Source organism: Rana temporaria, chromosome 11 (genome assembly GCF_905171775.1).
Source record: "Rana temporaria chromosome 11, aRanTem1.1, whole genome shotgun sequence".
Lineage (NCBI taxonomy): Eukaryota > Metazoa > Chordata > Amphibia > Anura > Ranidae > Rana > Rana temporaria.
In genome coordinates, this window is record NC_053499.1 from 10,910,754 (window position 1) to 10,924,086 (window position 13,333).

A 13,333-nucleotide genomic window follows, 5' to 3' on the forward strand; every position below is an offset into this window, starting at 1 on the left:
GTTCAGTCTCTTACTTGGTCTCTTGCATAAATTTTTTTTTTTTCTTTTTAATTTTATTCTACTTGCTGTTTTTATTTTTTTAAACCAAAGAAAAAAAAAAATCTTCCAAGAAAAGAGATTACCGCAGAATTACGCTGATGTGTTGTCGGTGATCTTTCAGCGATAATTCTTTCCTAAGCACGGTATTTTATTTATGAGGAATTCCTACCAGAACACATTAAATCCCCCGCCTTCCTTTTTTTTTTTTTTTCCTGAAAGATCCAACTGTAGCAGTGAATCTCTCTTTGCTTCTTGACAATAAGAAACAGATTTTTTATGACAAAACATTTTTCAACATTTGTCATGTAGCAGCTGGGAGTCAATATTTGGCTCCTGGCACCTTAAAGAGTCGGGTTCTAATAATTGGCTAAGATGACGCCACCTTGTGGCTAATGCAGGCTGTTACAAAGAGATATCTTTTGCCTCGTTTCCACTGAGCGGATCGGTTCGGTACGGTACGCTTTTTTTGGGTGTTTCCATTATGAAAGCGTGCCATAAAAGCGAACCGTACCGGACCATTCTGGGTCCTGCTTCAGATGTGGGGCCATAGAGAATGGAACGGTCCCATTAGGGCGGACCTACAAATGCATCTCACTGATTGGTGGACGTGCTAGGCTTTTTTTCTAAACCTTGCATGGTCCCGGATGGTCCGATTTGCAGTGGAAATGCTCTGCAGAATAGACCGGACCATTCTAACCCGTTCCATTCTAAGCGACCCGAACCGATCCGCTCAGTGGAAACGAGGCATTTGTGTCCCTGTGGAATCCCTACAGGGCCCTGACTGTTTTTGAGGCCTCACCCTAACGATGCATTACCAGAACCTCAGTGGCCAGTAGATTTTTAAATATGTGATCCCCTAAATGGCTTGTTAGTTCGGACGTCAACATTAATAAGTCTTTAGAGATATCTTCGTGTTTTGAGTTGAGCCCCCTACAGATCCTGTCAGGACTCACCCCAGTCATTCAGTAGTCCAATACTGGAACCTCAGTGGCCAATGACGTTTAGTTATGTGAGTGGTAAATGGCCTGGGTGGGACTTAAAAGAAGCATCTGTGTCCCGACAGAGCTTGATTGCCTATTGGGCCTAAGTTCAATCATTTAATGGTCCAATACCAGTACCTCAGTAGCCAGTACAGGTGGTGTGGTTTAGTCAAGTCAATCTTTGGAGACCTCTTGGTGTCGCCGTGGAGCCCCTATAGACCCTGACTCTCTATCTGGCCCCAACCATTCAACGGTCCAATACTCGAACCTCAGTGGCCAGTAGAGGCTGACTGTCTATAGGGCCTCAACCATTCAACGGTCCAATACTAGAACCTCAGTGGCCAGTAGAGGCTGACTGTCTATAGGGCCCCAACCATTCAATTGTCCAATACTAGAACCTCAGTGGCCAGTAGAGGCTGACTGTCTATAGGGCCCCAACCATTCAACGGTCCAATACTAGAACCTCAGTGGCCAGTAGAGGCTGACTGTCTATAGGGCCCCAACCATTCAATGGTCCAATACTAGAACCTCAGTGGCCAGTAGAGGCTGACTATCTATCTGGCCCCAACCATTCAATGGTCCAATAGCAGAACCTCAGTGGCCAGTAGAGGCTGTGTTGGGATCCCCTAGATCCTAGGAGCAAGCTATACACATGCCCTTGACTTTTGCCCAAATGTGATTGATAAATGGTTTGGGTGAGGTTTAGTGCAAAGGGGGGGGGGGGGGGGGGTGTTGCTTTAGTGCTGCTATCAACATTGATCAGTCTTTAGAGATATCGCTCTGTTTGTGTTGAACCTCTACAGAGCCTGATGTCTGTGAGGCCTCACCCCAATCCATTCAGTGGTCCAATACCAGAAGCTCTCTGGCCAGTAGAGTTTAAAGTAATTGAGGTTTATTTTTTTTTAAATAACAAACATGTTATACTTGCATGCTCTTTGCAAGGGTTTTGCACAGAGAGGCCCTGATCCTCCTTTTCTGGGGTCCCCCCCGGTGGCACTCCTGGTCTCTCCTCCTCTTCCTTGGGTGCCCCCACGGAGAGCCGCTGTCCATTGCTGTCTGCATCCATTGACACAGACGCCCCTGGCTCCTGTGTCGCTGGATTTGATTGACAGCAGCGGGAGCCAATGGCTGCTGCTATCAATCTATCCAATGAGGACCGGAGACAGCGACTGGAGCTGCTGAGCTTGTGCTCGTCGCTGAAATGATCGGGTTCAGGTAAGAAAAATGGGGGCTCTGTGGGGCAGCTGCAGCACAGAAGGTTTTTCACCTTTTAAAGTGGAGGTCCGCTGACCCCTGAAAAAATTTAAATCTAGCAGATACACATACTGCAGCTGCTGACTTTCAATAATAGGACACTTACCTGTCCTGGGGGCAAGCGATGTCGGCACCGCAGCTGATATTTCCATTGCTGGTAAGGGAACCCGGCAGTAAAGCATTACGGCTTCACGCCGGGTCCCTACTGTGCATGCATAAGGCACCACTGCACTCTCCTACTGGCCCAGTGGCGTGGGAAGGAGGAGGGAGCCGAGCTGCTGATGTTGTTCTCTGTGTCCCAGTCTCCCGGAAGTGGGGACAGGGTATCTGCCCCCCCCCCCCCCGAAAGGTGCCAAATGTGGTACCGGATGGCGGGGGAGATAAATGAGCTGAGCTTCCCCTGCAGATGTCAGTCTGGAGAAGAAAGCTGGCTGGTCATGTGATTGCAATCTCGGCTCTTAAATTAGGTATTTACAGCATTTATATTTATAAATCATTCACAGAGTTGGACACTGTATTAGGAGGCAGTGCTGATGTTGTATACAGGTTAGTGTTATGAGAGCAGCAGGAGGGGCAGGGATGGACTGGCCATTGAGACTACAGGGAGTTTCCCGGTGGGCCGGTGGCTCAGTGGGCCAGCTTCAGTGACAGCGGACCACCGCCTCCCTCCGCTCCTCTGTCTCTCTCTCCCCGCAGCGCTCACCTCCTCGCCCTCCATGCAGCGCTCACCTCCTCGCCCTCCCTGCAGCGCTCACCTGGGGGAAACAAAGAAGCAGGGGGAGGACCAGATGAGCAGGGGGGATGACAAAGGAGCACGGGGGAGGGGACAGACAGCTGACTCAACAGCTATGGCCTGGGAGTTTCTCACTTCTGCCTAATCTTGTCCCATAAGGGGGGGCACCGAAATGATTCTTTGCCCCGGGTGAAATAATGTCTCTCTTCCCCACTGGTACTGCCTATAAGAGTACCAGTACCAGTCTTTCTACTCTAATAAAGTAGAACGGCTAGTGGCTAGTGAAGGGGGAGAGGGGGCTTGGGGGGGGGGGGGGGTGCGGGAGTTGTCCGGCCACCATGGGTGAGACCTGTTAAAGTGGGCCAGTCTGGATGAAGTCCAGGGCCAAATTTTTGTCCCAGTCCAGCCCTGAGGAGGGGGGAGGGGTGGCTCACACAGACAGAGAGGGGAGGGGGGGGAACACAGGAGCAGAGAGGATAGCAGGCTGCTGATGACGGAGGCGCTTAAACTGACCACAGTGTCTGGTCTCAGCAGCAAAGATACACCGTGGTCAGTTTAGAGGCGTGGGGAGAAACTGTCAGGATCAGACAGGTTTTTTAGGCGTTACATGGAGCCAAATGACACCGGACAAGTGCTGTGTCATATAACATGCTTGTAAAGAAACAGAATACATTTTTTTTTTTTTGGGGGGGGGGTTAACAAACACTTTAACTTGGAAACTGCCTTCTTTTCTTAAATAAGAAATGTGGGAAAAAAAATGGCTTGGGCAGAGCAAGGAGGAGGGTGCCATTTAGTGTTGACATGGACAAAAGTCAAGGCTCAAGCCTCGTACACACGCTCGGTTTTCTCGGCAAGAACCAGCAAGAAAATTGCTGGCAGAGCTTTCTTGCCGGAACGGGGGTTAGCTGTTGCGGGGAGGAGCCGACACTGCCGCCGAGGGCCCTTAGACGAGGATCAGGGCCACTCTGTGCAAAATGAACTGCACAGTGGAGGTATGTTTGGTATGTTTGTTGTTTAAAAAAAAAAAAAAAATACCTTTACAACCCCTTTCAGAAATAATGGCACCGCAACCACGTCCAGCATTTTGCTGCGATTCTGGATTGCATGATTCAGCCCACAATTCCAACACACGCCTAAAGGAATATGATCACATTTGGTAACCAATTCTGTTATTGACAGTGAATGGATTACTCGCTCCTCTCCCTTTAGTCTTTGTAAACATTGTTCAACTATATTTTATCCTTTTACTGCCACCTTGTGACCAAAACTCACAACTGCACTCAGCTGTATAACATCAATGACCTTTTGTGTGCCCCTCAATCACGCCGGTGCTTTCTTTAGCCACTGAAGTCAACAGTTTTTTTTTTTTTTTCCTCTTCATGGGTTTTAACCACTTCATTACCGGGCACTTAAACCCCCTTCGTGCCCAGACCAATTTTCAGCTTTCAGAGCTGACGCAATTTGAATGACAATTGCGCGGTCATACAACACTGTACCCAAATTATATTTTATCATTTTTTCCCCACAAATAGAGCTTTCTTTTGGTGGTATTTGATCACCCCCCCAATTTTTTTTTTTTTTTTTTTTTTTTTTTTTTTTTGCGCTATAAACAAAAAAAAACTGAAAATTTTGAAAAAAAAAACAATATTTTTTACTTTTTGTTATAATAATATCCCAATTTTTTTTAAAAAAATAAAAAATTTCCCTCGGTTTAGGCCGATACGTATTCTTCTACATATTTTTGTTAAAAAAAAATCGCAATAAGCGTATATTGATTGGTTTGCGCAAAAGTTATAGCGCCTACAAAATAGGCGATAGATTTATGATTTTTTATTTTATAATTTTTTGTTACTAGTAATGGCGGCGATTTGCAATTTTTTTGTCAGGCCTGCGATATTGCGGCGGACTTATCGGACACTTTTGACACGATTTTGGGACCATTCACATTTATACAGCGATCAGTGCTATAAAAATGCACTAATTACTGTATAAATGTGACTGGCAGTGAAGGGGTTAACACTAGGGGGTGAGGAAGGGGTTAAATGTATTCCCTGGGTGTCTTCTGTGTGGGGGGAGGGGGGTGACTGGGGGAGGTGATTGATGCGGTGTCCCTATGTAAAGGGACACAGATCGGTCTCCTCTCCTCTGACAGCACGTGGAGCTCTGTGTTTACACCCCATCACTACACACAGAGCTCCACGTCGCTGCTGTGTCACCGACGATTGCGGGTGTCTGGCGGACATCACGGCCACCAGGAACACGCATCGGCTCCCGAGCGATGCGCCGGGCACGCGCACGGGGAATGACAACAGGATGTCCAGGGACGTCCACCCGGCACTTGAGAGCAGCGCTGTGGACATCTTTCGTCTATAGCGCGGATCCCAAGTGGTTACGTTTTATAGAACAAAATGCCTGCAATTGCAGACCCCAGAGGCCGTTTTGTGCAAGTCTGTATTTTAAAAGCATCTGTGCTGTTGCTGATGGAGGATAAATGAAGAATGTGCTCTTATGACACATACATGTATTATTATATATTATTTAAAGGGTTTGTAAAGGTAAAAAATTTTCCCCTAAATAGCTTCCTTTACCTTAGTGCAGTCCTCCTTCACTTACCTCATCCTTCCATTTTGCTTTTAAATGTCCTCATTTCTTCTGAGAAATCCTCACTTCCTGTTCTTCTGTCTGTAACTCCACACAGTAATGCAAGGCTTTCTCCCTGGTGTGGAGTGTCGTGCTCGCCCCCTCCCTTGGACTACAGGAGAGTCAGGACACCCACTAACACACAGCTCCTTTCTCTATCTGCAACGTAGAGAGCGTCCTGACTCTCCAGTAGTCCAAGGGAGGGGGCGAGCACGACACTCCACACCAGGGAGAAAGCCTCGCATTACTGTGTGGAGTTACAGACAGAAGAACAGGAAGTGAGGATTTCTCAGAAGAAATAAGGACATTTAAAAGCAAAATGGAAGGATGAGGTAAGTGAAGGAGGACTGCGCTAAGGTAAAGGAAGCTATTTAGGGGAAAAAAAATTGTACCTTTACAACCCCTTTAAGGTACTTATATAGCGCCGTCAATTTACGCAGCGCTTTACATATACAATGTACATTCACATCGGTTCCTACCCTCAAGGAGCTTACAATCTAAGGTCCCTAACTCACATTCACATACTAGGGGCCAATTTAGACAGAAGCCAATTAACCTACCAGCATGGCTTTGGAGTGTGGAAGGAAACCGGCGTACCCGGAGGAAACCCACGCAGGCACAGGGAGAACATGCAAACTCCAGGTAGATGGTGTCGTGGTCGGGATTCGAACCAGCGACCCTTTTGCTGCTAGGCGAAAGTGCTACTCACTACACCACTGTGATAAAACAACAACAAGGGCAGAAGATGTAATCGATGGAAAGATGAAAAAAAAAAAAAAAATACTGAAGTTCCACTTTTATGAGGGGGAAAGGGGGGAACCAGGAAAATATAAGCAGGGATTGATAAACGTGGTTCAGGACGGTTTTGGCAACAGAGTTCAGTAGCACAAGAAATGCTCTTGTCGACATTTAACCACTTGGCGCTCAGAGGCCGTCATATGACGTCCTGGGCTTTGTGGTGGTATATCTGAATGATGGGGCAGCTACAGGCATCATTCAGATATCGGCATTTTCATCCGACGATTCCCTACACCATAAGAATGATCATAGCGGCTGTTCCGCCGCTAGATCGTTCTTACGGCCCCTGTCACCCCCACCTCCCTCTGGTGCTTCTACCGACTCACCACTGCGATCAGTGAGTCGAGAACAAATCCGCCAGCCCCGGATGCTGATCATAGAGATTTCCGGCAGACCAGATGGTCGTCGGAGTCTCTATGATCGTCGGAGGCCGGGCGCGATGTTATGACGTCACGCCCAGCCTCTGCATTCAAAATGGCGGCACATTGGCGGGGAAGCAGTGATTGATTGGATTGATTTTTTTTTTTTCTTTACTATTTTAGGCTTCCCAGCCTAGTGGTGAGATGTGAGGTCTTATTGACCCCCCCCATCACTGTAAAGAGGTCCTGTCATGTCATGTTCCAATTACAAGGGGTGTTTACATTCCTTGTAATAGGAATAAAAGTGATCACATTTTTTTTTAAAGTGTCAACATAAAGAAATTGAAGTAAAATTAACAACAACAAAAAAAAATGTTTAAAGTGCCCTTGTCCCCGTGTGCTCGCACGCATACGTAAGTCCCACCCACATATGAAAACGGTGCTCAAACCACACATCTGAGCTGTCGCCGCAATCGTTGGAGTGAGAGCAAGAATTCTAGCCTTAGACCTCCTCTGTAACTCAAAACATGTAACCAGTAAAATAATTTTTTTTTAAATCGTCGCCTATGGGGATTCTTAAGTACAGAAGTTTGGCGCCATTCCACGAGCGTGTGCAATTTTGAAGCGTGACATGTTGGGTATCTATTTACTCGGTGCAACTTCATCTTTCACATTCTACAAAAAAATTGGGCTAACTTTACGCCCCCCCCAAAAAAAAAAAGTGTTTGAAAAATTGCCGTGCAAGATAAAAAGTTGCAATGACTGCCATTGTATTCTCTAGGGTCTCTGCTAAAAAAAAATGATATAGTGTTTGGGGATTCTATGTAGTTTTCTATCAATTTTTTTATTTTTTTTTATTTTTACATGTAGGAGCGAAATGTCAGAATTGGCCCAGGCGCTAAGGGCCAGATTCACATAGCCCGGGCGCAGCGTAACGTAACCGATTTAGGTTACACCGCCGCAAATTTTCTGACTAAGTGCCCGATCCACAAAGCACTTACCTGGAAATTTGCGGCGGTGTATACTAAATCCGTCTGGCGCAAGGCGGGCCAATTCAAATGGGGCGAGTCCCATTTAAATTAGGCGCGCTCCCGCGCCGGACGTACTGCGCATGCTCCTGTCGCAAATTTCCCGACGTGCTTTGCGCGAAATTACGACGCGCCGATGTTTTGTGAATCGCGACAGGTAAAAAAGACTTGCGCCGGGAAAAAGATTTTTTTTTTTAAAAAAATCAAAAGCGACGCGGGAAAGACGGGTATACTTTTACATGGTGTAGTAAGTTTACACTTTGTAAAAGGTGCCCTATCTTTGCGACGGCAAACTAACACTTGTAGCGACGGGAAAAAGTTTCGTGGATCGCCGTAACTCCTAATTTGCATACCCGACGCTGGTTTACGACGCAAACTCCTCCCAGCGGCGGCCGCGGTACTGCATCCTAAGATCCGACAGTGTAAAACTATTACACCTGTCGGATCTTAGGAATATCTATGCGTAACTGATTCTATGAATCAGTCGCATAGATAGAAACAGGGACACGACGGCGTATCGGCAGATACGCTGTCGTATCCCTTTTGTGAATCTGGCCCTAAGTGGTTAAAATATCAAACAAGGTTCTTCGCTTCATATGAAGACTTCAGGCAAACACTTTTTGGTATGCTCTAAAGCAGGGATCCTCAAACTACGGCCCTCCAGTTGTTGTAGAACTACACATCCCATGAGGCATTGTTACACACCTGGGCATCATGGGAATTGTAGTTCCTGAACACCTGGAGGACCGTCGTTTGAAGACCCATGCTGTAAAGTCTAAAGGAGAAATTTTAGTTTTGGGCATTTGCTGTGTTTTGGGGGGAAGTCCCCTCCACACAAGTGTCGGCATTCAAATTTCCATGAAGCGATAAGTCTATGAAGGGGAGACTAGAGACTTGTAAATCGGGGGGGGGAGATTTATATTCTGTGCCCTCTGTCCCTCTCTGCAGAGCGTTCTACCTTTCTTCGTTGCAACAAAACTGAGCAAAATCCGCAAGCCAACATGGGACAAGCCCAGCCCTGAGAATTACGTCCGATCCGCCCTGAACACTGTGGGCTTACAGACCAGAACCAATGGCTACCTGGCCCATGCCCTTATGGTGAGTTAATGTGGACTGTATGCTTTGCCAGTTACTGTTTTTTTTATTTCATGTGCTTGCTGTATTATATGAGCTGTATAATATTTTGGGGGGAGCATTTGGCAAAACAGAGGGCCCTCCTTTTCCTCAAATTGTCTGGAATTGACTGGCTTTATTATTAAAGGCCAAGTTTACCTTTAGGAACATGTTACCAGGGCTGCTGTTAAAAAATCATGGGGCCCCGTACAGCCTACCTTTCTGGGCCCTATTGACCCGCCATTGCCCCCTACGTCTGGCTCTTCCCCTGTCCTGGCTTTGAACATGAAATTGCATGAGCCATGACAGGTCCTCTTTCTAAAGATATCTGGGGCCTATTAGACCCCAGATCTCTCTTCTACCCTCCAAAGCATCTCATCACACTGAGATTTATGCTCCTCCAGGGCTTTAGAAGGCCCTGTTTTTTTTTTTTTTTTTTGCAGAAATGAACTGTAATGCCCTGTACACACGACCGGTTTTCCCGTCGGAATAAACTCTGACAGAATTCCAATCAAGCTGTCTTGCATACACACGGTCACACCAAATTCCGACCATACAGATATACAGATGGACGGAATATCCGATGAAAAGCTTCCGTCTTGTCTTTTTCCTTTTTAGAAATTCCGCTCGTGTGTACAAGGAATTAAGGTACCCGGGGCCCCCTGTGGAGCTGATAGGGCCGGGCCCAGTACAACAGGACTGGCTGTACTGCCTTCTCAGCGGCCCTGCATGTTACACCTGTATGTAGTTTGTAACTTGTTCCTAAGCAACTATTTCCTCCCTGTGACAGCGTGAGGGGGTTCCTTTCCCCCAAATGTCCAAATTAGGCCTAAAGTGTCAATATTTTGTGTGGCCACCAGAGCTAGTGGATGTTGAAGATCTTGCGCTCCTCCACCCTCCGCTTGAGGATGTCCCACAGATGATCAATAGGGTTCAGGTCTGGAGACATGCTTGGCCAGTCCGTCACCTTTACCTTCAGCTTCTTTAGCAAGGCAGTGGTCGTCTTGTAGGTGTGTTTGGGGTTGTTATCATGTTGGAATACTGCCCTGCGGTCCAGTCTCTGAAGGGAGGGGATCATGCTCCGCTTCAGTATGTCACAGTACATTTTGGCATTCATGGTTCCCTCAATGATCTGTAGCTCCCCAGTGCCGGCAGCACTTATGCAGCCCCAGACCATGACCCTCCCACCACCATGCATGACTGTAGACGAGACACACTTGTCTTTGTACTCCTCCACTTCCTGGTTGCCGCCACACACGTTTATCTTGGTCAGAGCACAGGACATGGTTCCAGTAATCTATGTCCTTAGTCTGCTTGTCTTCAGCAAACTGTTTGTGGGCTTTCTTGTGCATCATCTTTAGAAGAGGCTTCCTTCTGGGACGACAGCTATGCAGACCAATTTGATGCAGTGTGCGGCGTATGGTCTGAGCACTGACAGGCTGACCCCACCCCTTCAAGCTCTACAGCAGGTATATGCAATTAGCGGACCTCCAGCTGTTGCAAAACTACAAGTCCCATCATGCTTCTGCCTCTGGGTGTCATGCTTGTGGCTGTCAGAGTTCTGCTATGCCTCATGGGAGTTGTAGTTCTGCAACAGCTGGAGGTCCGCTAATTGCTTATCCCTGCTCTACAGCAATGCTGGCAGCACTCATACATCTATTTCCCAAAGACAACCTCTGGATATGACGCTGAGCACGTGACCTCAACTTCTTTGATAGACCATGGCGAGTGGAACCCGTCCTGTTATACCGCTGTATGGTCTTGGCCACCGTGCTGCAGCTCAGTTTCAGGGTCTTGGCAATCTTCTTATAGCCTAGGGCTAGGCCATCTTTATGTAGAACAACAATTATTTTTTTCAGATCCTCAGAGAGTTCTTTCCCATGAGGCGACATGTTGAACTTCCAGTGACCAGTATGAGAGAGTGAGAGCGATAACACCAAATTGAACAGACCTGCTTCCCATTCACACCTGAGACCTTGTAACACTAACGAGTCACAAGACACCAAGGGGAGGGAAAATTGCTAATTGGGCCCAATTTGGACATTTGGACTTAGGGGTGTACTCACTTTTGTTGCCAGCGGTTTAGACATTAATGGCTGTGTGTTGAGTTATTTTGAGGGGACGGCAAATGTACACTGTTATACAAGCTGTCCACTCACTACACAACATTGTAGCAAAGTGTCATTTCTTCAGTGTTGTCACATGAAAAGATAGAAGAAAATATTTACAAATATGTGAGGGGTGTACTCACTTTTGTGAAATACTGTGTATAGTATAATTTTAATGGAAAAATTTCCTCCTGACGTTCATTCCGTTTCCTCAGGGTTGGGTGACCGCGTCCGTGCTTCCCTCCTGCCTCGCAATCAAACTGGCTATGAATATGAACAAAGGACTCCGGGCTCGATTTCTGAAGAGGGCCAAGAAAAACTAGGAACTTGTTTTACCAACAAAGTATTTTTTATTCCTGATCGCTCTTTGCCTTCTACCAATCACATAATAATATATAAAGGGCTTCCCGTGTGAATAGGGATCATTTTGAAGACCCATAAATTAGTCCCTAACCTCTCTACTTCCTTGGCTTCTCTTTTTGCTTTATAATATCTAAATCTTTTTTTTTTCAGGTAGTTTTATCTTCAAGTGACTGCATTTCAGCTCTATTACTTTATTTCCCTTCCAGTCGTACGTAAACTGCGCAGATTAGGATTTATAACTGATAGTTGCTACTACTACTTCAAAATGCTGCCTCTGTTATGTTTATATATATATATATATAAAAAAAAAAACTCTTGAATGGTCATATGGATCCATGTGAGGCCCCCGTGATAGTATAACATAAGTGTTAACATGACTGTGATGTTACCTGAAATTCAAGCATTAATTCGGCTGCGGATCGCACTGCACAGAAACGCTGTGCGTCTTTGCCTCCGTTTCAGGGCCCGAATTCAGAAAAGGTTCTGCCCCGATTCGTCCCTGAAATGGAGATCAGGGACGGACGGCGTTGCTGTGCGATCCGCGGCCGGTTTAGGTGTGAACCGAGCCTTAAATACAGTGGCCCAGATTCAAAGAGATTTGCTCTTTTTTTGCGGAGGCACAGGGCAACGATTTTGCCCTGCGCCCCCGCAAATTTGCGCCGCTGCCCTCGATTCACGGAGCAGTAGCTCCGTAAATTGCGAGGGCGCGCGGGCAAAATTGCCCGGCGTAAGCGCGCGCAATGTAAATGATCCCGCCGGGGGCGGGAATCATTTAAATTAGGCGCGTTCCCGCGCCGATCGTAAAGCGCATGCTCCGTCGGGAAACTTTCCCGATGTGCATTGCGGCAAATGACGTCGCAAGGACGTCATTTGCTTCAAAGTGAACGCGAATGGCGTCCAGCGCCATTCACGATTCACTTACGCAAACGACGTAAAATTCGAACGTCGCGACGCGGGAACGACGGGTATCCTTAGCATTGGCTGCGCCTGCTATTAGCAGGAGCAGCCTTACGCTAAGCACGCCGTACGGAAACGACGTAACTTGCGTACGCAGGGCCCGCGCAACAATTGTGAATCGGTGTTAGTATGCAATTTGCATACTATACACTGAGCACAATGGGAGCGCCCCCTAGCGGTCAACGCAAGAATGCAGCCTAAAATCTGCGTGGCATAAGAGCCTTATGCCACGCAGATTTTAGGCTGCAGTCGGCGTTACGATGTTCCTGAATCAGGAGCATTCGTAACGCCGGAGCAAGTCAGCAATTGCGCTGCGTAACCTATGGTTACACAGGCGCAATTGCTTCTTGAATCTGGGCCAGTCTTGATTACAGCTAAGAAAACTCTTTGGTCAGGACTTGGCTGTGATTTTCAGCAGGGGTGTCTGGATTAGAAAACCAGAAATAAAAATCTCTTGGCAAATAAACCGGTTTGCATTTTTTTTTTTAAACTGTTTATTAAAACTGTTTGCCTACACATACACTTGATATTCGGCAATGTGATGTTAGCCAAAGAAGCTTGGAGCTGTTACAAGAGGAAAACTAGGACAAACAATGACTTTGAGACGAGACGCCTCCTCTCCTGCAGCTCAGCGGAGGATGGCAGATGCTCCTTTTAGTCATGTTTTGGCATTGTGGTACATATGGGAGTTTGTTCATAGGGGTGTAATGACACTGATATAGATGATTCATATATCAGAATGTATCCTCCAAAGTTGAACAATTTGGCAGAAAGCATGTATGTTTAGTATGGGGCGGTTTGTACAAATTCTGGTGGGAAGAGGTTGGTTTTTAAACTAATAAAATTAATTTAGCAGAAAGTGTGGCGTGATTTTTTTTTTTTTTATCACTTACATTGTATATTTATTATTTCTTTGCTTTGTGTATGCACAGTTCTGAAGTGTAAGTGGCCAATTAGTGGC

The 13,333-nt window shown here is 46.6% G+C and overlaps 1 protein-coding gene across 1 annotated transcript in view; it reads left to right on the top strand.

The window, feature by feature from the left end:
* HSD17B12 (hydroxysteroid 17-beta dehydrogenase 12) overlaps positions 1-11,711 on the top strand; it is an 82,504-nt gene extending 70,793 nt beyond the window's left edge. The window contains exons 10-11 of the mRNA XM_040328022.1: positions 8,780-8,929; positions 11,268-11,711. Of these exons, the coding sequence (XP_040183956.1) occupies positions 8,780-8,929; positions 11,268-11,375 (258 nt within the window). The 3' untranslated portion in view covers positions 11,376-11,711. The remainder of the gene's footprint in view (positions 1-8,779; positions 8,930-11,267) is intronic.
* Positions 11,712-13,333: the final 1,622 nt, after the last annotated feature.